The 26,791-nt window shown below is 41.7% G+C and overlaps 1 protein-coding gene across 2 annotated transcripts in view; it reads right to left on the reverse strand.

The window, feature by feature from the left end:
• The window catches only part of LOC127634272 (phosphatidylinositol 3,4,5-trisphosphate-dependent Rac exchanger 2 protein-like), a 212,030-nt gene that overhangs the window by 85,894 nt on the left and 99,345 nt on the right, over positions 1 to 26,791 (reverse strand). For both annotated transcript variants that reach the window (XM_052113748.1, XM_052113747.1), the window contains exons 18-23: positions 25,477 to 25,625; positions 25,141 to 25,226; positions 20,841 to 20,977; positions 18,405 to 18,522; positions 13,609 to 13,793; positions 9,094 to 9,255 (exon numbers count right to left, since the gene is read on the reverse strand). In XM_052113748.1, the coding sequence (XP_051969708.1) occupies positions 9,094 to 9,255; positions 13,609 to 13,793; positions 18,405 to 18,522; positions 20,841 to 20,977; positions 25,141 to 25,226; positions 25,477 to 25,625 (837 nt within the window). The remainder of the gene's footprint in view (positions 1 to 9,093; positions 9,256 to 13,608; positions 13,794 to 18,404; positions 18,523 to 20,840; positions 20,978 to 25,140; positions 25,227 to 25,476; positions 25,626 to 26,791) is intronic.

The following is a 26,791-nucleotide window of genomic DNA, read 5'->3' on the forward strand; positions in this document are numbered from 1 at the left end:
AACTAGCCTGGCTCTAGTGAGATTTGAGTTAGGATCTTTGGATAGAGTTTGGTATGCTAACATGCAAAGCCCATTATAGTTCAGACCGCCCGGTTTCCATCACCCCTTCATCCATTTTAATATTAAAACCTAGAGTGTTTTAACCCTACAGAAAATACACCACTCAAACGGCATCAAGGCTCAACTACTTATTTTAAAATGGATACTCTTGTCATGTTTAAAGCTGAAATGTGCAATTATCTGCACCACTAATGATGAACACTTAGTCCCACCCTGAACTCTCTGCCATTAGTTAAGCCAATCTTGCTTTATTTGACTGATTGGGATGTTAAAAAAATAGAGCCAAAGTGTTATCATTTTTCAGGAAAATAAACCTACAAATTACTAAGTTATCTTTGCATATTAAGCTGGGATATGAGGAAAATATTTTAACATCTAAACATTTATAATTGTGATTAATTGCATTTTTTTGAAAATGCTGAAATATGACACAATATATACTTAATTTCCTGTCAAAATGTAATTCCATTTTAGTAAAGAAAAAAAAACAATATGTAACATTATAATCTTTATTAATATTTTCCAAACAAAGCCTTCCACAGTATGAAGATAGAAATGCACTAAAATAGCACCAATTCAAGTAACAATAAATGTTTGCCAAGGTCGAAGTGGGAGTTTGACTGATTTAAAGAACTAGTCTCCCCATAGGTTGCATTTTCATTGCAATGGGCATTAAATCTCTTAAATTCTCATCTTCCACAATATGAAACAGCCGGTATACTGCGAAGTGGTAGAAGCACTTTTTTGTGGGTGTTGTGAAGTGTGTCAGTGTAATAACTCCAAGCGGAAACAATGGTTCCACACTCCTGTGATATAATCTCAGTTGACTTTTGTTTGTGTACTTTTTTTTTTTTAATTTCTTGTTAAAGTTCCTGTTCCCCAGTTATGTTCATATGTCCTGTTTTCCCTCCATGTTTATGTGTCTGGTTTTCATTGGTTCATTGTTTGATTACTTTGATTCAGTTCTAGTTTGTCATTGGCCTTTGTTACCCATGTCTTGTGTATTTAAACCCTCATGTATGCCTTTGTCGATTGTCAGGTATTGTACATGTAACCTTGTTGTTTTTGCCAAAGTTTAGACTAGCCAGCGTGCTTGTAACCTTGTTGTTTTGTTCCAGTCCAGTCTAGCCATAGTCTTAGTCATAGTTATTTCATGTCGTGTCAAGTCTAGTTTTGTCATATTTTGTTAGGTCCATGGTTTCTTGTTTTTGTTGCACTCACATTTATAGTTAGGGATTCTGGTCCTTGGGTTCATCTCAACTTCATCACCTTCGTCTCTGCCTGTTTTGTCAACACCGTTAAAACTCTTAACAAGTATTTATGCTTGTTTTTGCTGTATTAACGGTAAATGCGTTAATCGCGATTAAGAAAAATGAACGCATTATACTTTTTAAATTAGTTACATGCATTAACGCTTTAATTCAAATAGCACTCATTTTAACTAGGGCTGTCAATCGAATCAAATTAATTACATGGTGTGCCAATTAATCTAATTAATTGCAATTAATCACATAAACAAATATTTGCTGAGAAAGACCCTAAAATAACAATATTTCAATATATAATGATGAATTAATCCTAAAAAAGTTATATTGAAATAATTACAAACAATATATACAGCATATATATTGATATATATATATATACACACAGTACAAGAAAAAAATATACATATGTTTAAAATGCATTACATTATTGTGGCAGAGAGAGGATTAAGCATTGATAAGACAATACAAAAAGTGGCTTTAGAATGTATTCTTTTTTTGCATATATTGAACATTATCCAATAATTGGCCTGCAGTTCACAGCAATCCATTTTGCAATTTAATTTGTCAATCAGTCCGAGATTTATTATGAGGGCTTGCCTAAGTACCTGTCAATGTACACCTGCATCAGATGGATACTTGGAGCATTTCACTTTGCGTCTTGTCATAAACATACAATTTTTAGGTCGCTGTATTAAACATAGTTTAATACTTAGAAAAACACATCTCGAGATCCTTAAATTCAGATCTGTGCTCCATCAAGCGGTGTTCTCTGTATAAGCTGCGCGTTGCTTATACAGCTGAAGTTTCGCTTACTGCCCCCTGGACAAAACAGGTGGTACTTCAAGCTTGAATTGCTCAGGAATCTTCCTAATTACCATCCGGGCACATGATTAATTGCATACATTTTTTTAACACATCATTTTTTAATATAATTAAATCGCACTGAATTTATTAATCAAATCGACAGCCCTAATTTTAACATTTAAAAATTACACATTACACTTTTCTGCCATGCAAAGACAAAATGCAGTAACAATGCCAACACTGAGAAAAATGTCTTCAAATTTGCTCATTGTCCAGCCAAATGTGGATTACAAAAGAGTTGTCTCCGAATCTGAACATAGTTACAGGACAGGCAAGATCCAAGATAGTCAATTTTGCCTAATGTGTAGTTACTGTGATTTGCATTTGTAGTCTTGTACATTCATACAATGTTACTACAGAGTCATTGCACGCTCACATTTGATGTTTTCCAGATGTACATACATTGACACATCCCACACTACTTGTAGAAAATCTTTCATTTATTTACAAAATCGTTTGTGAATAAATCCATATTGTACTTGAATGCCAAAAATGCTTGAAGCTTCATTCAATTAAATTCAAACTTGTTACTTGCACAGGAGCATGTAATAATCTGACCAGATTGAAATGTTCACCTTGAGCAAGTCAGTGGTACTGAGAACGGATTAGAACCTCGCTTTTGCCCAACAATGCCATAACAACTCTGGTCATTCTGAGTAAGGTTGAGGTCCCAGACTACACTGGAACCAGTGGATGGGTTACAGCTGCTTTGGACACATGACTTCCTCTGGGACTGGACTTCCCACATTCCTGGCTAGCCTTGAATGAGGCGCTTCAGTGTCCTGGGCACAGACCCTGCCAGACCTCTATAGAGGCCCCACTAAGAATACCACAGAAGGGAAATTATGCAATGGTACGGGATGTTCAAAGCTATTTATAGCTAGTGAAGCAATAGCTAATTAATCCAGTGCTGAGTGGGGTGTTGAGTGAAATCTCATGGAAAAACAAGGGAAACTGTTAGATGCTTGCAGACATATTTTCCTCTTCTTGCTCCAAATAAGAGCAGATGATGGAAATTAAAAAGGACACTTTGCACAAGCCTGTTTCCCTTGGTAATGTTGGACTTGCATATTTCATCAATCAAGACCAGCTGGAGTTAAAAAGGACAGGGCAGGACCATTTCCTGTTCGGTAACCTAAATAGAAGTGCTACAAGTCAAGCAAAGTTTTCTTAGCCACATCCATCTAAATGTCTACCAAAGATATTTATCAAGACATTCAACTATGTTTTTCATGGACAGAATGAGATTGCAGAAAAGTCAAGGGTAGCTGGTCACCAAAACTGTGTTTTGGTAGCTGGTCACCAGCATGGGATTTTGGTGTGCTGTTGTCTCCAAAAAGCAACAAATAGTTTACCAAAAATTATAATTCTCTCATAATTTACTCTCCCTCAAGCCATTCTAAACCCATATGTCTTTCTTTATTATGTGGAACACAAACAATGATATTGTGAAGAACATATTTGTTTTTTTGTCAATCAGTGCAAATCAATGGGGATGAAAACTTTTAAGCTCCAAGAAGCACCTATATAGGTAAAAGTAATCGATTCATTGTGAGTGGTATATTAGAAGCTTTATCTGAAGCACTACACCAACTTTGGGTGAGAAACAGACCAAGATGTAAGTCCTTATTTACAATGAATCTTGACATCACCTTGCCATATTTAAACATATGCAAATTATGTCTATGATGAAAAAGAGGATTTTCAGCTAATAACGATTTAAATTTCGTTTTATACTTCAAACAAGGCAATTATTGAGTCCTATGGACCTACAGTATTTTCATGTTCTTTTTGTTATACTTTGGAGCTTGACACCTATTCACTCTAATTGTATGGAAAAGCCTGAACAATTTTGCCTAACATCTCATTTTGTGTTTCACACAAGAATGAAATTGGTATGCATTTGAAATGGTATGCATATGATTAAATAATGACTTGCTAAAGAAAAACTAAATCTTTAACAAGGTTTGCAAGTGAACATCACGGCTATGCTGGTCCACCAGCTAGACTAGCAACAAACTAGCACTGACCAGCATAGAGCTGTTTTTTGTTCTTTAAAAAGAGGTGTTCCCTTTACAAAAGGCTTCACTACGATGTTGCGCTGCTAAGCGCTACGGGGAACAGCTCTTGCTGTGAGCCAAGCTGAAATAATGTGTGAAACACGTCAATGAACATTGACCGGAATTTATAGCCTCGGCTGATGTAATTATTAGATGCACCTGCGGCCAGGCTATAAATGGACACGTCACCAGGTGTCGATCTGAAACTCTTTTTCAGAGCGATTCTGTTTCTGTGTGTTTCACACACGCTGTCAAAACTTTCTTTCCTCTGTTAGGAGATATAATCAGACAGTGTGCAGTGAACGTTGTTCTTTTCTCTTCTGTTTGGAAAATATTATATATATATATTTCTAAAAAGAGAGAATGACTGAAAGCAAGCGGTGCGTGTTCCCCTCTTCTCGCTCTATAGCTGAAGGCGACACACATCAGTTTTTGCTGTTTGTTTGGGGGTAAGAGCACGCTGCTCTCGCGTTGCAGCAGGGTGGGTCGCGAGCACTGCGATCTGCTTTAACAGGCAGAGTGCGTCGTGCTCGCCTCAGCTTGCTTCCGGAGTCAGCACTCTCGAATGGATTTGGTTGAGGAGCAAGAGACGGGTTGATCCCTTTCTCTCACTCTCTCCCCAAACCCAGCTGTTCCTTCACATGATCTCGGCGCTTCTTTGGATCATGAGGTGGATCGCGATTTTCTTCCCGCCTCAAGCTTTCCGTCTGCGATAAAAAATCTACAGAGGAATTGCTCGATGTTGTTACTCGTCGCGGTTGCCAGATTGGTCATGGCCCACGTGAAAAGAGACCCCCAAGCGCTCCAAATTAGGGGATAGATTTTATCTTCCAGTCTAAGAAAGGGAACGCCTCATGGGTTCCTTCCCTTCTTTGATAACCTCCATGAAGAGCTTTTTCGCTCATGGAGAACCCCTAAAAAAAAAAAAATAAATAAATAAATAAAAAAAATATATATATATTTTCTTCCCGTGTTCACATACCCTCGACGTCATTATATTCGACTATCGTGGGTGCTGAGGCACGGCAGTATTCAGTGATGCTTCGAAGAGACGCTTGCGGGCTATCTCTCGCCGGTCTCGGCATCGTCACTTAAGAAGCCCTCTTTCCCCTCAAAACCTTGTAGGACAACCTCCACTTTAGTGGGAAGGGCTTATTAAGCAGCAGGTCAGGCTGGTGCTGCTCTGCACACTATGCTGCTCTGCACGCTATGCTGCTCCTCCCAGGGATTGGTGACAGTCTCGCCGCCCTCGAAGCCCCTCCATTCCCGCAACCTCTTGGTGTTTCGGGTTGCAGAGGCTTCCGTCAAAATTGGGTGTTTTCGCTGTTCCTGTATGTTATTCAGGACGCGAAACACCCGACAACCCCTCAACAGGAAGTGTTAAAATATAATACCCACCTCATAGATCCCGGCAGCGTGGAAACTTCTGCCGGATGAATTCTTTTCTGTGGGTCTTATAAGGGGACTGGCGACCTGTCCAGGGTGTCCCCCGCCTTTCGCCCAATGTTAGCTGGGATAGGCTCCAGCCCCCCGCGACCCTGTACACAGGATAAGCGGTTGACGATGGATGGATGGATGGATGGATGGGTCTTATAAGGGCGTCAGGATTTAATTCACTCGCCGTTTTTTTCCGTGCTTCAACAGTATGTTCTCACTACTGTGAACCGGATTTCTTTTTTATGTAAAAAGAAAAATCAATCTCCTGGTTAAAGGGGCCACGGTGTGTGTTCCCCTTCCAGAGAGAGAGTTAGGCTATTACACTAAATACTTCCCGTTTCCCATGGAGGGTGAGGGGTAGCGTCTGGCTTAGATCTTAAAGCTTGAACTACCCGTGGGTGTTCAAGTCCAAGATGATGCCTGTTAAGACGGTCGTGTCTCAAGCCCTACAACTCGTTTGGCTGGTCACCATCGATCTTATGACGCACTTCTATGCTTCATTTAGAAGTTCTGCCACAACATGGAAAGTTCCTGAGGTTCACTTCGGGGCAAAGTCTTCCAGGGTCAGGTTCTTTCTCTCAGCCTAGCCCTTTTTACCGCACATTCACAATGCATGATGCAGCTGGCTCCTTGCGACTCGGGGCATCTGCATTCTGAATTATATAGGCGACTGGCTGATCCTAGCGCAGTTCCAGGAACTGGCAGTTCAGCACAGGGACATCGTCTCAGCTCATCTGTTTCTCTGGGGTTGAGGCTCAACGCCAAGAAGAGCATACTCTCTCCCACTCAGAACACTGTCTATCGAGCATCGTATGGAGTTCAATCTCAATGCGGGCACAACTGTCTCCCGCTAGTATTGAGTCCATTTAGATCACCATGAGCAAAGTCAGGCTAGGGCAAGGTTGCACTGTTATCAGTATCAATGATTTCCAGGTCTCAGGGCTGAAGGCGTCCACAGTGATCCCTCTGGACCTTCTGCTCATGAGACCGTTTTTGTTGTGGCCAAAAGCCAGGGATTTCATCCAAGGGCCAAAACCCCTAGGCTAAATAGGGTTCTGCGCCTCAGGCTTCGTTCCCTTTCTATGTGGTTCAGACCCCGGTTTTCTGACTTGGGTCCCACTCTAGGTGCGTCTTGTTGTCACAGGCTGCTAACGACAGACGCCTCCCTGATGGGCGGGGTAGCGGCCTTAATTGGTCGTCCAGCTTAAGGGGATAGGAGGGTCGTCAGCTCGGTTGTCACAGTCACTGTCTCGGGTTGATGGCTGTATTTCTGGCCCTGAAATACCTCCTCCTGAGGCTGCCATGTCTTGGTGCAGGTGGACAATGCAGCGGTAGCCTCTTACATAAATCATCAAGGAGACCCACGTTCTTGTCAGCTGTATTTCTGACATGTTGGGTTCTCCTTAGGGCCCAGGGCAAGCTCCTGTCACTCAGGCAGTTATATCCCTGGATGTCCAAATATGGGAGCAGATTTACGGTCCAGACAGAAAATACCAACGGGGGAGTTAAGAACTCCACCCTAAGGTAGTAGTTGCCCAGAGTTCACCAGCAAGGGTTTTTTGCCTCTTACTGATAGCACCGCGCTGGCCGAACAGGGCTTGGTTCTCGGAGCTAATCTCTTCCCTCGACGGCTCGCCTTTGGTGGTGCCGAACAGGAAGGATCTTCTGTCTCAGGCACAGGGCAATATTTCATCCCTGCCCCAAATTGTGGAATCTTTCATGTTTGGCCCCTAAGGGTACCAACTGAGGGACACAGGGCTCTCTCCTGAGGTTATCGAGACCTTTTTAAATGCCGGGCTTTTTCCACTTGGAACAAGTTTGGGTGAGATCTTAGGGCAGAAGAGGACCTCTTCGCCTCTATGAATAGCCCAATGTCTCCTCGACTTCTCCCTGAAATCACCCAGCCCCCTTCGGTCTGGACGTTAAAACACATACATGACCCAGAATGCGTCTGTATGCGTTTCTTTCCCCGGTTTCTCTGCTCCCGGGAGTCTTGGCAATGTTCACCAGCAAGGGTCTTGCCTCCTATTAATGGCGCTGCGCTGGCTGAACAGGAAATGGTTCTCGGAGTTAATATCTCTCCTCGACGGTTCGCCTTTGGCGATTCACTTTGGGTGAGGGATACTGCCCGGGCCTACGAGGCGCACGGTCAAGCTTCGCCAGTAGGTTTTAGGGCGCACTCTTCCAGAGGGCTCTCCTCCTCTAAAGCCTTGGCTAGAGGTCTCCCTCTGCAGCAAGTTTGTGGTGCGGCAGGTTGGTCCTCTCCGCGCATATTCATTAAACTTTATAGTTTGGATGTTCTTGCCACTCTTGGCTCTTACGCCCTTGAGTTGACACCGAACAAGTTTGTGGTGCGGCAGGTTGGCACTCTCCGCACACACTAATCACATTTTATTGTTTAGATGTTTTGCTACTCTGGGCTCTTATGCCCTTGAGTCGACATCTCAGCTCATGCCTGAACAAGTTTGTGATGCGGCAGGCTGGTCCTCTCCGCTCACATTCATCAGTTTTTATGACAAGTTTGTGTTGCGATAGGGTTCTCTTCGCACACATTCATCAAACTTTATGGGTTAGATGCTTTGCTACTCTGGGCTCTTATGCCCTTGAGTCGACATCTCAGCTCATGCCTGAACAAGTTTGTGATGCGGCAGGCTGGTCCTCTCCGCTCACATTCATCAGTTTTTATGACAAGTTTGTGTTGCGATAGGGTTCTCTTCGCACACATTCATTGAACTTTGTGGGTTAGATGCTTTGCTACTCTGGGCTCTTATGCCCTTGAGTCGACATCTCGGCTCATGCCTGAACAAGTTTGTGATGCGGCAGACTGGTCCTCTCCGCACACATTCATCAAAAAAATTAATGGTTTAGATGTTTATGCTACTCCGGGCTCTTATGCCCTTGAGTCGACATCTCAAGCTCATGTCTGAGACCTCTCGCGTTTTTGTGAGTACACTGCACAACCATAGGGGTCCGGACAGCCCCAAGTCGTGGCGGTGTGGGTATTGCGTTCCCGTAGCGCTTAGCAGCGCAACATCGTAGTGAAGCCTTTTGTAAAGGAACGTCTCGGGTTACATATGTAAACCTTGTTCCCTGAAAAAGGCGGAGCGAGATGTTGCGCTGCTTTGCACACTGGGACGTCCCAGGACTGCTCTTCAAAAGGAGTATCTGGCGACACCTGGTGGCGTGTCCATTTATAGCCTGGCGCAGGTGCATCTAATAATTACATCAGCCGAGGCTATAAATTCCGGTCAATGTTCATTGACGTGTTTCACACATTATTTCAGCTTGGCTCACAGCAAGAGCTGTTCCCCGTAGCGCTTAGCAGCGCAACATCTCGTTCCGCCTTTTTCAGGGAACAAGGGTTACACATGTAACCAGAGACGTTTCACATAATGCATGCTGACCTTCCTGTAATTCGTGATTCTTCTATTGATGTGCTCGAGTCTCTCTCCACACATGGCACTGAACCTGGTCTGCAGGTCTTCAGGAATGAGATCTGTGCTGGAACTCAATCTGCTGCAGGTCTGTACAAATTGCTCATCGTTCCTGGCTAGTGCTTCCAAAATCTGACAAAGCACACGAAAGGAGACACAGAGCATTAGTTTTGGCTGACGAGACTGCTTGAAAACACATCTGATGGAATACAGATCAAGTGAGCAAAACTGCCATAGGTCAAGTGGATTTAAAAACGCTACGTGCGTTTCTCAAAACAGCTGCAGAGAAAGTTGTTGTTCCTTTGTGGTTATTGCAACTCCACCCTGTATTTCCTTAACACTTCTAGACATGTAAAACAGTACAAACCCTACACTAAAATCAGTGTAGATGCCGTGTGATGTGTTTTATATCATTACACTTGCAAAAGACAACAGCATCAATGCTATAAATAGATTTTTACATTTTCTGAAAAAAAATAAAAAAATAAATGTGAGTGGTGCTTGGAATGTTGTGGGTGGTTTTAAGGTGTTGCTACATGGTAACTAGGGTAATCCGGGTGATTGCTAGGTAGTAACTTATTGGCCCATGTAAAAAAAAGAGCACTGCAAAAAATATTTTTTTTAATTAGTATTTTGTCATGTTTTCCAGTAAAAACATCCAAACATTCTTAAAACAAGATACATTTACTTGACATGCAAAATGGCTTGATATTTTGTCTTGTTTTCAGACAAATTAAATTAAATTTAGTAAGGTTTACGCTAAAAACAAGACAAAAAAATTGCCAATGGGGTAAGAAAAACAAATGTAATTCGAAGAGAAAAAAGTAGTTGTTTTTCTTAACCCGTTGGCAGATTTGATAATTTTTTTCTTGTTTTAAGTGTAACATTTACAAAATGTTGTCACATTTCTCAGAAAACAAGACTTAATATGTTATCCCATTTTGCTTGTCAAGTAAATGTATCTTATTTTAAGAATATTTTGATATTTTTACTGGAAAGCAAGACAAAAATACTAATGAAGAAAATATTTTTTGCAATGAGCCCATCCCTAAGTCCAGGGCCGGCGCTACCTATAGGCGAACTAGGCAGTTGCCTAGGGCCTCGGCCTTGGAGGCGGGGCCTCCAAAACATACACATGCTTATCCACCAATCAAGAGCAGCAAAATACTATGCTGTTTGTCCATTGGATATAACAATTGTCATTCACCTGTAGTTAAACCAATTAATATCACCATTTACATGCGAGTCACTCCCAACCTCTGAATTTATGAATGATGAGATGTAGATGAATAAAATCCAACTTTTCTGCAAATTTATCTGATGGCTCGGCTGAACTCATCCTTCAGGGGCTGCTAAGCGTAAGGCTAAGCAGGCACGCAAAGAAAGTGCAGCTCGTGATTCAGGTATCATCTATTTTTGAGTGATTGTAATGTATTGTAAAAAATAAACTGATTCTAACGATCAGCGTCATTTTGAGATAGATCATTTGACGGTTATTTCCAGTTCAAAAGAGCGTGAGCACCGTTGATGGACTGAATTAGCTTCTGACACTTTGAATCCGAGCGTATGTAGCTACAATCGATTTCCAGCCCTAGTCAGGAGTTGACTCGCAAAACACTACAGAAAAAGTCAAGTTTGTCAGTCAAAGAGCAAACGCATTATACTAAAGCATTGTTTATTATGTTTTAAAACAGTCTGTATATCTTCTAAAACGCAGATGTTTAGCCTACATTAACTGCTCTAGTCTATCATAATAGACTATAGACCATAATAGACTTATTTCGTTTTCCAATCATAAATACTGTTGCAATATTTATTGAAAATAAGTATGCAATCTTAAGCATATGAATAAGCACACAATTACAGTTGACGAAATTAACTTGTCTTTTCACTTCCACTAGCAGCTGATTTGTGTATCATAAGGTATTTCTCTACAATACATACCTAATATGACTGTATTTAGTCTATCAAAAACAAAACTGTTCATTATCCCAAATAGTGGGTTAGTGAGTTACCATAAATAAATTACTGAACAAATTACTGCAAAAACTTCCTGACTGCTAAAATCTGACTTTTCAGATGATTTTGTTTTTGTTTACCTTAATTAAAGTTACATTAATATGCACATTTAAGTAAAAATATAAAAGGTTTTGTATAAATAAAATGGTTAGGAATCATATTTGTTTTCAAGTCTTTTTTATTAAATTATGTTTTATTAACAAAGTTCAGGAGGAGCACATTCAGATAATCGACGAGATAAGAGGTATATATACTGCAGACTTAGCTCTGTTCATTGACAGTTTATCAGCATCCCTCCACCGCCCCCATCTCCTCACTTTGATTTTTAATAATCTCTTATTGGATGTAAACAACACAATCCAAAATACAATGATATCCAATGTAATACTGTGTAAATCTGGCCAAAATTCAGAGCCTGGAGCCCTCCCCTGGACAGCATGCCAAATACGCATAATCTTTACTCTATTTAATTTGATGTAAGTGTGAACTCGTGAATTCTGAAAGGTGGAGGGGAGGAGGGCATGGCGGGGGGCCTCCAACATACATTTTGCCTAGGGCCTCCAAATGTCTAGAACCGGCCCTGCCTAAGTCTCTATGATATTCAGGTCCTTAAATATGGATCTGGTTCCTCCTTCAATGAAAATCTACTGGAAAAGCGTGTCCATAGAACAAATGGTGTGGGGGCGAGTTATGCAAAGAAGTGTTTATACTTAAGGGTTAGAGATTTGAGAAAAGTATGAGAAATACAAATAGCGACGCATTACCAAGCACCAATAATAAAACCAAAATTACAGTACAAATTTAAGTGAACATTCACTTAATGGTGGTAAAAGTATTTTCTCATAAGAGAGACAGATCTCTTCACATGAGAGAATGGAGGAGATGAGAAATTTAAGGGCATGCTGAGATGGTAACGATTGCTTGTAATCTGCCTAACAGCATTGCAATATTAAAATTCATCTGTTTTCTTAGAGGAAGTCCAGACCTACCCATGCAGATGTTTGTAATAAGTTGAAATTGCTGGCAGTTAAGGGAATTAAACACAAACTTTTTCTTAATGTAGAACATGTAATACGATTTTCCATTAGTGTGCATTTCTGCAATGTCACAATCAAGCTATGATGCCCCCACTGCTTGGCAACAGAATGTTCACTGGTCATGTTTGACAGCTGCTGATTTATTAACAAAGATTGTGTATAATAGAGAACCCAATTTTGGAATAAAAATACATTTAGTGCTTCTTTTTGTAAACAAGTGTGAAAAACATCTAGGATTGCACATTGTAAGAGGCTGCATGCAATACTCACCACATTAAACCAAACATTAATAATATAAAACGGACAATAAACTTTATATAACTGTATGCTCTCTCAAATACTAACACATGGGTGAATCTCACCAAAAAAATGTCTAGGTCAAATTTCACAGCAAAATCAAAAAGAAAAAATAAATAAATAATATTTTCTAAGAAGAAAATGAGGCTTATTTTTATGGCCATTAACATTATTTACAGGTACATGCAATTACAATCCCTCAAATTCAAATTTCTGTAATGTGAATAAAAAAATCTCATTCCCATTGTTGAGTACAGTATTAAAAATGATTTTGTCAAGACACAATGATGATTTCTAATATTTCTATATAAGTTTAAATTAAAATCAGTACAACAAATACTATAATGATATAATTTATGTATTATTATTATTAATAATAAATAATAAAATCAATAAAACATTTATTTAAAAAAATATAATTCGTTTATTTATAAAATCAATAAATTAATTATATTTTTTCTATTACAGCATGCCTAAATAGGCTAAATATTTTCATGGTGCTAAATGTAATTTTCTTAATTTGTTCTTTTGATTTTCAGCTAAATTATGGCCATTCTCATACTGCATTTGATTTGATTCCACCCAATACAAAAAAATCTTTAAGCAATAGTCAAGATTTCTACTATATTAATCTTGACATTAATTTACCTGCAAGCATGTTGCAAGGCCAGTATCAGTCGTTACTCTAACAATGGCTGAGTTTCTTCTTACAAACACTGAAATGTTTTTTACTCATCCTGTATTTCAACTCAAATAATAGCTAGAAACATTGATACGAGTAATAAGGCCATATGTTTATGTTTCGCAAAAATCATAGTTGTATCCGTGTCTTTCACGTCCCTCCAATTTTTATGTCTCCAGATGGCAACAAGCTCAGTGATTTAAGTGTTTATCCTTTAATTCCGCAATGGGGGGCATAAAGACAACTTTCAGTTGTTACACTCACTCTGGTTAACATCCAGTCAGCCTCTATCTTTCACAGAGTGTTACGCATGAACAATGAAGAGCCTCTCAAAACAAGACAATCTTTGATTCGTGCTTGTGTCCAAATCAAATCACTGTTCCACTACAGCAGAGAAATTAATGATAATGTCTGGTGTATCTGTATTTTTGATGAGTCTTGTGACTCTACCTTGGCAGTCAGGCTGAAAAAGCCTTTGGGTTCCACCATTTTTTCCAGGACATGACACTTCATTCCAGCAGTGCTGTCGTATTCATACATTACGCCGTACTCCAGATAAACGTTATCCACCGTCAGGTTCACATGATCTTTTTTCCCATCTATTATGGCGATGGTGTTAAACTTATCCATGACTTCTGTTGAACACACAGAGCAGTTTCAATGTTACTAGTCATGTTACCAATGTTACAAGAGACAAAAGAGAATGGTAAAAACAGACAAGAAAGTAGAAAAGGAAGATAATAAAAAAGCAAATAATAAATACGCATCTTGTTTCATGATTGAAATTACTTTGAATTTTCTTAAAAAGTTATTTTGTCATATTCCCTATCTGTCACTCACTCGACATTGTGTCGATGAAGTGACACTAGGGGTCACTCTTGGGAGCCCGAGACACATCTGATCTTTGATAAAAGGTCAATGGGAATTGGTGAGTGGTATTTGCATGCCACTCCTCCGAACATACAGGTATAAAGGAGCTGGCATGCAAACCGCTCATTCAGATTTTCTCTTCGGAGCCGAGCGGTCGCTTTTCATTGAGCTGAATTCACACGGCTTCCATTCACCTCTGCTGTATTCTGACGGCGCATTACAGCGGCTTCTCCCCCCTCTGCAATGTTGCACTGCAGAGATCGCCTCTGGGTGCTTCGGCAGAACAAACTAAACATATAAAAGAACATATTCTTAAAGAGTATAAATCCTAAAAGAGTATATTCTAAAATAGCGGCACACACAGAAACGTCTTTTTAAAGCCGTGTCTTTTTAAAGATGCCTTTCCGTCTGTGTGTTATTCCTAGTTGCGGTCATTATCTCTCGCCTTCTGATGGCCACGATTGCTGTCTTTCGTGCCTGGGCGCTGCCCACACAGAGACATCGTTCGTGGATGCGTCATGTCCTCCCTGCGAGAACATGACCATGGCAATGTTCCGGTCGTGGCTTGCCTTTGTAAGAAAGCAAGCCACCCCAGCGGCTCCCCGCCTCAGTCCTTCTCGGGTTTGAGGCCAGCCCGGCTAGCACTGGGGGCAATTTGGGGACCTCAATGGGACCATTTCCCAATACCCATGGACCTCCCATTCCCCAGCACGCTCGTTTGACCTGATCAGGCTTCTGGATGAGTGTGCTGGCTCATCTCAGGGCGAGTTCGACCTCTTGTTCGGGGCCCACAAAGGTGATGAGCTCTTGAGCACAGCATCGGAGAGCGGGCTCATCCAGTCAGACGTGGAAACCTCGGCTGGGCTTCCGCCTACAAGAGCGGTCGCCCAGTCACAGGCTGATGTGGAAATGACGGACAAACTTTCCCGGGGTCGACAATTGGTCCCTGGGCCTGTGGCACCGCTCACAGCCACGTCCCGCCCCAGTTCCTTTCTTCCCAGAAGTGCATGAGGAGCTGACAAGATCATGGACGGCACCTTTACTGCTCCCCTGCCCTAACTACCCTCGATGGTGGGGCGGCCAAGGGGTACTCAGTGATGCCCCCAATGGATAAGGCACTCACAGTTCACCTATGACCGCAGAGCTCCGCCACCTGGCATGGGTGCCCAAAGCTCCCGTCTAGCGTCAGTTTACATCGTCCCTGATAGCAAAAGCCTACGGTGCCGATGGACAAGCCGCCTCCGCCCTGCCAAGTCCACCAAGCCAAGGCACTAAAAGAACTGCACAAGGGTATTTCGGCCCCAGGATTGATCGACTGCGATCGGCGACCGACCTTGCCCTCCGGGTGAAAAAGGTCATGGCACGGTCTCTCAGGCCAGCGATATCCCCCTCGTTGGTCCAGGAGCGGCAACTTGGTCGAGATGAGAGAGGGAGACAATGCACGGTTCCTTGAAGCCCCCATTTCCCAAGCTGGCCTCTTCGGCGACACCGTCGAGGACTTTGCCCAGCAGTTCTCGACAGTGAAGCAGATGGAGACCATCCAACACATCCTTCCCCAGCGTGGCTCAAGATCCCACATCCCGTCTGCTTGTCCTCCTGCGGCGACTGCACTGGCTCTGCTGCGGCCTGCCCCCGCAGGAAGCAGATGCCACCCATATCATGGCCGGCCACCAAGGAGGCTTCGAAGGGCCGCGGAGACGGGCGACCCTGGGACCAGGAGACCCGCTGCTCCGGAGCTGGTGAATAGACCACTCCATCCCCCGGTGGAGGGCCAGTAGGAGAATCTTTTGTTCCCTTTTCAGTTCATTTTGCCGCACGCTCAAGTAGCTGTGGTACCCAAAAGTTTAACAAAAGAGTGGTTTCCTTAATCCCTGGGTCACATATCCGGTATGCATAGCCGTAACTATGACCACCATCCACCATTCCATTTTGGCAGGTCCGGCGCTCCAGCGGTACATTCTAGTGAGCGTCCGACATCAAGATTGGTTCACGGCAGTAGACCTGAAGGACGCATACTTCTATGTCTCGATTCCACCTCAACACAGACCCTTCCAACAATTTGCGCTTGAGGGTCAGGCATACCAGTACAAGATCCTCCCTTTCTGCCTGTCCCGTTTCCCTCGCAGATTCACAAAGGCCAGAGAGACAGCTCTTGCACCTTTAAGTGAAGTGGGCATTCGCATCCTCAACTAAAACTAGCTCACTCTCAGGATGTGTTGTGTGCTCACACACCTCAGCCGATTAGGGCTTCGGGTCAACGAGGAAAAGAGCAAGCTCCTCCCAGTTCAGAGCACCACTTTTCTCGGCTTGGAGTTGGACTCCAACCGCACGAACAGGTGTGCACAGTCGGTGCTGACCTGTTTGAAGGTGTTCAGAAAACAGCAGTTCCACTGAAACAATTTCAGAGGCTCCTGAGGCATATGGCATCCTCAGCGGTGGCCACACCACTCAGGCTGATGCATATGAGACCCGAGTCCCGAGATGGGCATGGCGCGGCGGAACACATCGCGTGGCCATCACGCCGGTCTGTCACCGCCTCTTCAGCCCTTGGACCGACCTCAGATTTATACGGTCAGGTGTTCCCTAGAGTAGGTCTCCAGGCACGTTGTGGTAACAACAGATGCCTCCAAAACGGGCTGGGGCACTGTATGCCCTGGACAGGCCCTCGGCCACGTTGGCATGTCAACTGCCTCGAGTTGTTGACAATACTGCTCGCCCTGTGAAGGTTCCTGCCATTGATCCAGGGCAAGCACGTGTTGGTTTGGACAGACAACATGGCAATGGTGACATATATCGACGTCAAGACAGCTTACGCTCCCATTGTATAGACGCGCTGGCACACAGCTGGCCCCCTGCAATACACAATTATGCGTTTTCCCCAGTGAGCCTAATTGCACAGACCCTGTGCAAGGTCAAGGAGGACGGGGAGCAGGTCGTCCTAGTCCTCGCACCACCAGTTCACGTAATAAAGTTCAGCTAGTTGTGCTGTTTTTGTTGGGGACCCCTAGTGTCACTTCATCGACACAACATCGAGTGAGTGACAGATAGGGAACGTCCTAGTTACTTCCGTAACCTCCGTACCCTGATGGAGGGAATGAGACGTTGTGTCCCTCTTGCCACAATGCTGGACTATCCACTAAAATGGCCAGGAACTTCTCTCTCAGCACAAAACCTGAATGAGCGGTTCGCACGCCAGCTTCTTTATACCTGTATGTTCGGGGAGTGGCATACAAAAACCACTCGCCAATTTCCATTGGCCTTTTATCAAAGATCAGAGGTGTCAGACAAATCAAAAAAAAAATGTTTTGTTAGGTTTGCTTAAAACAAAAAAAAAAAAACTATTTGATAATTTGACAATAACAAAAAAAAAATTATTCAAAAGGAAAACAAGTTGTTTTTTTAACTCCACTGAAAATATATATATTTATTGTCATGTTTTAAGCACAAATGTCACAAAAGTTTGATAGAATTCTTTGAAAACAAGGCTTAATCTCTTATGTAATTTTGCTTATCAAGTACATCTACTGAATCTTGTTTTAAGGATGTTTAGATATTTGGTTACTAGAAAATTACAAATAAATACTGAGAAGAAATATTTTTGCAGGGCATGTCAGTTTGATAAAGGAAATTTTACATCATTAAATTCTGTTTTACTTACCCAGAGCACTGATTTATCTATTTTATCTATATACTGTATGTTGTTAGTGTCAATAAAGCAGAAGAGTTCATTCTCAGTGAGCCATTAGACATGAGTTGTTTCTACCTCCTGTGAGCACCACATGAGGCAACTGAATTGAGATCTGTAGTTTAAAGCCCAAAGTATACATCGGCTTTAATGTGATTGCTTAGTGCCTGCGTACAGCCGATCACAAGCCTGTCAAAGCATACTTCATTAAACTGTCTGCGCATACACAGGCAGTTGGCACATGCGCACTATGACTGATATGAGCTACTGGACTATTTCTCCTCAGGAGTTTAGACACATAAAGAAGTCTTTATATTCCTTTAGACTGGAGCTATACAAATGCAGGTATATCCAGACCTCATCACACACATGATCTTGACGTGCACATCCACTGTTATTGTTTCAACATTGTCTCTTGTTTATCAACGATGACATTTTCTAGCGCTCTTCTTGATACCAACGGCTCAGTTGTGATTGTTGTCACCTTGTGGACCCATTAATTAGTTTAAAGACGTGCCGTTATAAAAATCGTACTGCACGCGTTTAGTGCTCAAACACTCTGCTGATGATGATATTTGCATTAATGTCTGACCGAAGTACTTTGGGATTTAGTCTCACAGTACAAAGAACAACATTAAATCCAAGGCTGGAGTTTGGATGAGAAAAAGTGTGTATTAGTGTGTAAAAGCACCTTCAACTTTACACTCAAACACATCTCCATTCTCCCCTGTGGATGTCTTCTCATTGGTCCTCTGGTGGTCTTCCTGTGCACACTCACTGTTGTTGTAGACCCATTTAATTGAGTCTTGCTGAAAAAAGAACACCCAAAATCACATTTCAGGGCCTTGGTTTACACTACCATAAGACACAAAAGGAATCTCTTTAAAATCTTAGTTGTTTTTGGGAGAAACTTTCAGGATTACACTAGCATATACACTCACCTAAAGGATTATTAGGAACACCTGTTCAATTTCACATTAATGCAATTATCTAATCAACCAATCACATGGCAGTTGCTTCAATGCATTTAGGGGTGTGGTCCTGGTCAAGACAATCTCCTGAACTCCAAACTGAATGTCAGAATGGGAAAGAAAGGTGATTTAAGCCATTTTGAGCGTGGCATGGTTGTTGGTTCCAGACGGGCCGGTCTGAGTATTTCACAATCTGCTCAGTTACTGGGATTTTCACCATTTCACCATCTAGGGTTTACAAAGAATGGTGTGAAAAGGGAAAAACATCCAGTATGCGGCAGTCCTGTGGGCAAAAATGCCTTGTTGATGCTAGAGGTCAGAGGAGAATGGGCTGACTGATTCAAGCTGATAGAAGAGCAACTTCACCTGAAATAACCACTCGTTACAGCCGAGGTATGCAGCAAAGCATTTGTGAAGCCACAACACGCACAACCTTGAGGCGGATGGGCTACAACAGCAGAAGACCCCACCGGGTACCACTCATCTCCACTACAAATAGGAAAAAGAGGCTACAATTTGCAAGAGCTCACCAAAATTGGACAGTTGAAGACTGGAAAAATGTTGCCTGGTCTGATGAGTCTCGATTTCTGTTGACACATTCAGATGGTAGAGTCAGAATTTGGCATAAACAGAATGAGAACATGGATCCATCATGCCTTGTTACCACTGTGCAGGCTGGTGGAGGTGGTGTAATGGTGCGGGGGATGTTTTCTTGGCACACTTTAGGCCCCTTAGTGCCAATTGGGCATTGTTTAAATGCCACGGCCTACCTGAGCATTGTTTCTGACCATGTCCATCCCTTTATGGCCACCATGTACCCATCCTCTGATGGCTACTTCCAGCAGGATAATGCACCATGTCACAAAGCTCGAATCATTTCAAATTGGTTTCTTGAACATGACAATGAGTTCACTGTACTAAAATGGCCCCCACAGTCACCAGATCTCAACCCAATAGAGCATCTTTGGGATGTGGTGGAACAGGAGCTTCGTGCCCTGGATGTGCATCTCACAAATCTCCATCAACTGCAAGATGCTATCCTATCAATATGGGCCAACATTTCTAAAGAATGCTTTCAGCACCTTGTTGAATCAATGCCACGTAGAATTAAGGCAGTTCTGAAGGCGAAAGGGGGTCAAACACAGTATTAGTATGGTGTTCCTAATAATCCTTTAGGTGAGTGTATATGGCTCAAAGGTAAAAGACATGGACTTAAACTCACAAATGTCACATTTTAATTTCAAATAAAAACATGAGAACTCCATGGAGTCTCCAGAGCTATGAAAGAGCAATGTCTGAGCAATACTACATGGCATCCAAGGTCACATCCATTCAAATTAGTTTTCGTTTGAAAACTCAGTCTCCAGTTTCCTAACATCATTGTTTTCCAAAGTATGTGGTAATGTGTTTTCGTTGGAGGAAAATGCAATCTATGTGAATGAGAGGCATACCGAAATTAAAGCATTTTCAAAAGAAAACATATTAGTGTGGGCATGACCTAAGTAGTAGTTTTTAGAGAGTTGTCACAAGCACTGCATGCTCTAATTAAAGGCCTCAGGCTTCTCGAAAGCTTTGGGTGAATGCTGACTGTGACCACTATTGTCGATGATATGTTTCACAGACCAACACAAACCCACCCCACCTCAGCTAAAACCCACATAGTCCTGACTCAATCCACATCTCTCCATCATTTTCCCACTGTTTTTGCTTCCTTGGTCTCCACAGCCCTGGATGAGTTACTGAGACTTCTCTTGATCGTGGGATACAAATCCCCGCTCAGCAGGAGGGTGGGCAACTCCTCGCTCTGCTTTTCCTGGCCTGATGGAAACTAGAGTCCAGCCATCCAGCCAACCACAGTGTGTCCTACTTCAGCCTTTGCCAAACCTGGCTCAATCGACTATCCTTAATTACTCTCCAACACAGGCATGCCAGGCCCTCATTCCTTAACCCATTTCCCTCACACCCCTTACTGGCCTTCTTCCCTGCCCTGTTCCACAAAAGGAGCCTATTATTGCTGAGTAATGACCCGGAATGGATCACAAAGGGTTCTTATACAGTGTGTGCTTAATAGATGGAGATTTACTACTTCGAGAGGTCAGGAATATTTAATTCCTAAGGTGGTGGGTTGCAGGGCTGAGGGATGCCCACACTCTCACCTGCGTAGGTCGTCTGTACTTCCTGCAGGCCATGACATGAGCAATGACACTGGCATGGCTCTCTTTGCTCACGTTAATGCCATTAACTTTAATGATGCACTGGCCTGGGTGAAGGCCAGCGATGGCTGCTACAGTGCCTACCAAGAGAGGAAAAGAGAGAGAAACATGTCAATAAAATTTTATCAGCTGTAATACTCAAATCTCAATAGCGAAAAAGTACTAGTGTGTAAGGCATCATAGGTGTGCTTCAGACTCAAAGGTTATAACAAAAGGTAGATTACTTAATTATGCTGCTTCATGTAAGTACTTTCTTATGGCGTAATAAATAAAATTATAAAACTATTTGTGTGGTGGATTCGGTCACATTTGAGGTTCCATGATGGTTAGGCTGCTGCCTTTGGGGCTATTCACACCAAACATGTTTTTGTGTCTGCGTTTTTGTGTCTTTTGTCATTATTTTTCAAATAACTTGGATGGACGTCTTTGCTGTGTCTTGCTAATTTTGCAGCCTCTCGCACAGGAACGCTGAATTTTTAAGAAGCCATGCCAAGTTAAAAAGAACTTGAAATGTCTTGAGACACTTGCTTTCTGTTTTATTTGTGGTGGTGCATCTAGCTTTTTTATACATTTGGTGTGGTGGCCCCTTAAAAGGCAGCTGCCATAAACAGCAGGCTGTGAGTGAGGCAGCTGACTAGGTTTGTAACAGAACTATTTTATGCATGTTTTGAGAGAGTGTACAAAATGAGGAGATGAGAAAGGTTGAGAAACCGAGACAGAATGAGATTCAGGCCTTGTTTGTGGTCACTATCAACACAAATCTGCTAAACAAACAATCTGTCTAGTCTATAAGCATTTTTAATAGCAGGCCTATAAATGGCCTTGGTCTATATACAAGTAAAGCGTGAATAATGGTTCAGATATTCTCCTTGTGGTTAAAATTCTAGGAAAAACTCATGTCCGAATGCCAGTTTGTGAAGAAAATCACATACAAACAGCTTGACCCCAAGGTCAAGATCCATCTAGCTTAAACAGAGCCATTGGCATTGACTCCACTTTCATAATTACAGCATTAATAGACTGTAAACTGAAATGGGTGACACTTTAGTTAGTTTTCAAAAAAGCAAAACAGTAATATCCAGAGCTATTTGTCTGTAAATGATGTGTGGTTACTTTAAAAGATGCCTGAAGGCCAACAAGACATTTGAAGTATCAGAACTATCACTGGGAGAAGTGCCTTCCAGACTAAATATCACAATATGTTTGCATAATCTCTTAAAATAGTAAAATAGATAGTAAACTAAATATCACTGCATATTAAAAGTGTTTATCTGTGTAAAAGTTGACTGTGTCTCCCCAATCACATTTCATGGTCTGGAGTCTTTACTCTGCATTTTGTTTTCCTGAGTAAATGCTCTCCCTCTTCTGCAGCCAGCGAAATTAAGGCAAAAGCATTTTTTTTTTTTTTTTAACAAGCGAGCACATTAGGTGAGGTAATCATTATCATAACTCCTTGCTGAGCTTACGAACAGCAATCATCTGAATGAGCTGCTGACCTTCTAAATGTGGGTAGGGAAACTAGAATTCATATAGCACTACCCTTGTGAAAAGACTAACTTAATTTCCATGACTTTGTGCGAACTGGTTTATGCTGGTCTACAACGTGAAAATTAAAAGTGTGCATTTGTAATCTTAAAACTTTAAGCTCTGAGGGTGTTTTTAATGCTTTCTTGCTTCAGTTGCTTACCCAAAATGAAAGGCTTATAACTCGACAAAAAAAAATCTCAAGTAGGGTCAAGTGTTTGGTATAATTAAAAATTGAAAAAAACACTTCAAATGTCAATTATATAGATTATGATCTATTCTGAGACACTCAGCCTAAAACAAATGTTGAAAAATAAACTTTTCTTCTTAATTTTCTGATTTGACATTATATATCTAAGGGTGTAAATAAGCTAGTTCCTGCAATGATGGAAAACTGCTTTTGTTTTGCTTTTGTTACGTCACCTGTAACTGAGTAAAATATTGTGTTGCAATAAAAAGTTAAAGCATTGCAAATATAATTTATCCTAGTGTTCAAAAGCCTCTCCAAACAAATAAAACATAATAATTGTACAAAGGAACTAATTACACATGCAAATACAACAATGAATAAAGGTATGCTCTCTATCCAAAGCATGCAGGCATGAGTAACAAGATCTTATTCAGTTCCATTCCGTGGCGACTTGACGTGGCTACATGGCATGACATGGTAACATGTTATGCCAGGATCACTGACTTGGCTATAGTAGGCGTGGATGGCTTGGTGACCATGATGTGGGACCCTGGCTTGGCGACCATGATGTGGGATCCTGACTCGGCGACCATGACGTGGGACCCTGGCTCGGCGGCCATGACGTGGGACCCTGGCTCGGCGGCCATGACGTGGGACTCTGGCACGTGGAACGTGGCAGGTGTGAGACTCGGCTCGTGGAACGTGGCAGGCTTTGTGGGAGTGTTGAGCCCCTCATCAGCCACTCCCACAGTGAAAGGTGAACCCCTCAACAACAGGGCATAGTCCATGAACTGAGCCAGAGTCCATTGGGTTTAGCCTCCAGGCATCATGGAGCAGACCGGCTCATTTAGCCCAAAACTGAAAAAGTCTTTGAGGGCCACTTCATTAAAATCCACCCTGCAGGCCAGCGTGCAGAATTTCTCTACATATTCCTCCAGGGGACGATTCCCCTGATGTAGGTGTAGAAGCCGAACTGCTGGATTCATAATTGCTCAGGTATTCTGTAACGTTCGCTCAGCAATGACAAGCAGACGAAGATGATGATGATGAGAAGAACCCAAGTACACTTTATTTACATAAGTGATAACCAAAAACATGAATCCAAAAAATAACAAGCATAAACGACTTGACTTGACATGACTTGAATTTACTTTATTACACAAAGCAACGATAGATAAACAATACCTGATCCTGATACAATGGAAACATGAGACTTAAATAAATGGACATCGGAAACATAAGCCAATGAACAAACAGAACTCTAAACAAGATAATGAGCATAAACCAATAGCATGACAGAACCAATAACAAGACTATGAACCAATGGGAAACAGATACAATGAACATGAGGGAAACAGGATGATCACATTACTTGACATAGAAACAGGGAATCACATGACATGGCAGGGAAACAGGAAATAACATGACATGGAACTACTTTTCAAAATAAAAACATTAACACAAAACATGAACAAAAAACACATTTAGACGTGACCGAACAATCCTCTCTGCCCATATTTGGATGACTTCCACCTCTGGTTGCAGCGATCTGATCTAATCAATTGCAGTGATCAATCTAATATGATTGTTTTAGCATTCCATGATGCTGGACAATTTACAACTAATTTCCAATGAAATCATCTGATCCAGTGTTTTTAGCCAGATAGCACATTATGTGCTGTGTACACATTGTGCTTCATGTAGATAATCAAATGATCTATGCATCCGATTATGTTGTGTGTGGACAAAACATAATCACCTCCTCTAAGTAATGTATGTGATATTTTATTTTCTGTAAATTTTTCATAAACAGCTGTTGAGAAACACCTGTTTACATGTAACAAGTATGTCAAAGACATATACTTAGCTATTACTCACTATATTTTTGCCTGTGATAAATAGTCTGGTTGTTTTCTAATCGTTGAGAGCTTTGCAACAGCATATGGCACATGGCTATTTGATCAGTTTTATGTTTTACCCATTCCAATAATATGTGCAGTGCAAAATTATTAATAAATTATCAAAAAATAAGCATTTTGATTTGTCTACAAAATTCAAAGCACTTGTTCAGTTTTTGGTCATAATGCCTAAATCCAAGTATAGCTTCTAACCTTTAAAATGATAACTATTTTGTTTTGTTTAAGACTGTAGTTATTAATATGTTAATAAATGTTTTTTCTAATTATTCTTGTTGGTGAAGTCTAATGTATTCAGCTTGACTATACATCCTAGTTCTGTCTCTTGCTATCTTCTTATCAATGGTGCCAGTGCAGGCACTTTTTCATTCATCTCTCCCCAAGATGAGAATGCAGCTCAGACACAGCAGGAAGTGAGAGTCTCTCTCACTCTCCATGTATGCAATATGAGTGATGCACTTCCCAGTTTGGCTCAATTCCAGTCCTGTAACTACAGATCCAGCTGTATTCCAGCTGAGGTTCAAACACATTTGGACAAAGGGCATGAGGAAATAACTTCCTGAAGCCCAGCTTAGACTTTCTCTCTTTCTTTCCCTTTCTCTGGAGCTCTTACCTCTACCAACCGCATGCACCACAGATGGGCCGAACCCCCGGATCTGAAAGCCCAATCCGTCCACAGAGTCTGGGATCTTCAAAGTCCTGTGGAGCAGATAGATGCAGAGACATCAATTTTGTCAGGTTTTTAGCTCCCTGTTTCAAGTGTCTATTCTGAGATTCCTTGTCAATTGCTGTTATATAAAGAGCTGCTATTAATCAATAAAAGGATGTTTATCTGGCAGTGTACTTAATTTAATTGATAACTGGCCTGCGTGCTGACGCAGATCAGCTAAAATGGTAACAGATGGTTTAAAGTCTTTAGATTATTATTGAAAATAAGTTTTCTACTCACTCTCTAGGCTTGGTGCTGACCAGTACTCTGAGGGGACCCTTGCTGTGGAGGCATTGCTTTAAGAAACTTTCTACCTCCTGGAAGAGCCTCAAGAAGACCAGGTCCCCATTAATGGAAAATATCTTTTTCCCCACTTCCAGACCGGCCATCTGCATAAGAGCCACATAGGAATATCTAAAAAGCTCTGAACATACAGTGGAGCATGGCAAGTCTAAGAAGGGGCCTGGGCCCCCCTATATTTTCCTTGTGCCGCTCCTGAAACTTCTGACACCTCCTAGGCCAACGCCGAAACACGATTAAGGAAGAGTATCAACCACTCCAACAAAGAGATAAACAGTTACCCCACCTCCCACCCCACCAAAAGACGTATGAAGACAGTTCCCCTCTAAATCAATAGAGTAGTCCAAGAAGAGTAAGCACAGGTGTAGTTCATCATAATAACGAAACACCAGAAAGTGTGTAAATCCTTTTGTCTTAATTTTTAACTGTATTTATCCATTGTTTAATCATATTTAACCTAACAAACTTCTTTTGTGTAATGTTTTCAAGGAACTGTGCTTGTGCTATCATTCTTTGCCATGTCTGAAGTGGATGGATGGATGGATGGATATATGGATTGATGAAAAGATGGATTACAATTTTTCCTTGACACAGCTGCAGTGGCCAATCCCTTCAACCACATGTGTGACTTCCTGCTCTTAGCTCTCAAGTGGAGTAAATTAATTCACTATGTGCTTCAATGAAAGGATTGGGCAAGTCTCCTGACTGCTATAAATATAACCATTCTTTTCTCACAATAAAAAGTCCTCTGTTCCGGATCATATTTTTTCCTCTGTCGATTCAGCATTCAAAAAAAGGCTGGAGAGCATGTCCCTCCTTTTGTTACTTTTTCCCTTCTTTTTTCATTTACTATTCTCTTGCTACCTATTTTCCCTCTTTCCTTTATCTGCTCTCTCTTACTCAGTCTTTCTCTCACTTTTAGAGAAGAGAGCCTTTTTTCAATATTTTTATGTGACAACCCATTATCTATGTTAGTGCAAAGCTGGATTTTATGGCCTTTCAGGCTGCTTCACATTGAAAACAGTGCAGGTCCTCATACAATGCAGCATGAAGCTCATACTCTGAAGCAACAGCGTAACTTCAGACCTGGGTAGCATTAATCCAGTCTCCCAGACCACATTTGCTGGGGAATGATCTAACAGTTCAAACATAATAAAGCACTAAATAGAACCTCAAGAATAGAGTGAAGATTCTATTTTTGTGTTAGCAAGGACGATCACCATTGCACACATCAAAATGCACATCAAAATACTTT

Source organism: Xyrauchen texanus, chromosome 41 (genome assembly GCF_025860055.1).
Source record: "Xyrauchen texanus isolate HMW12.3.18 chromosome 41, RBS_HiC_50CHRs, whole genome shotgun sequence".
Lineage (NCBI taxonomy): Eukaryota > Metazoa > Chordata > Actinopteri > Cypriniformes > Catostomidae > Xyrauchen > Xyrauchen texanus.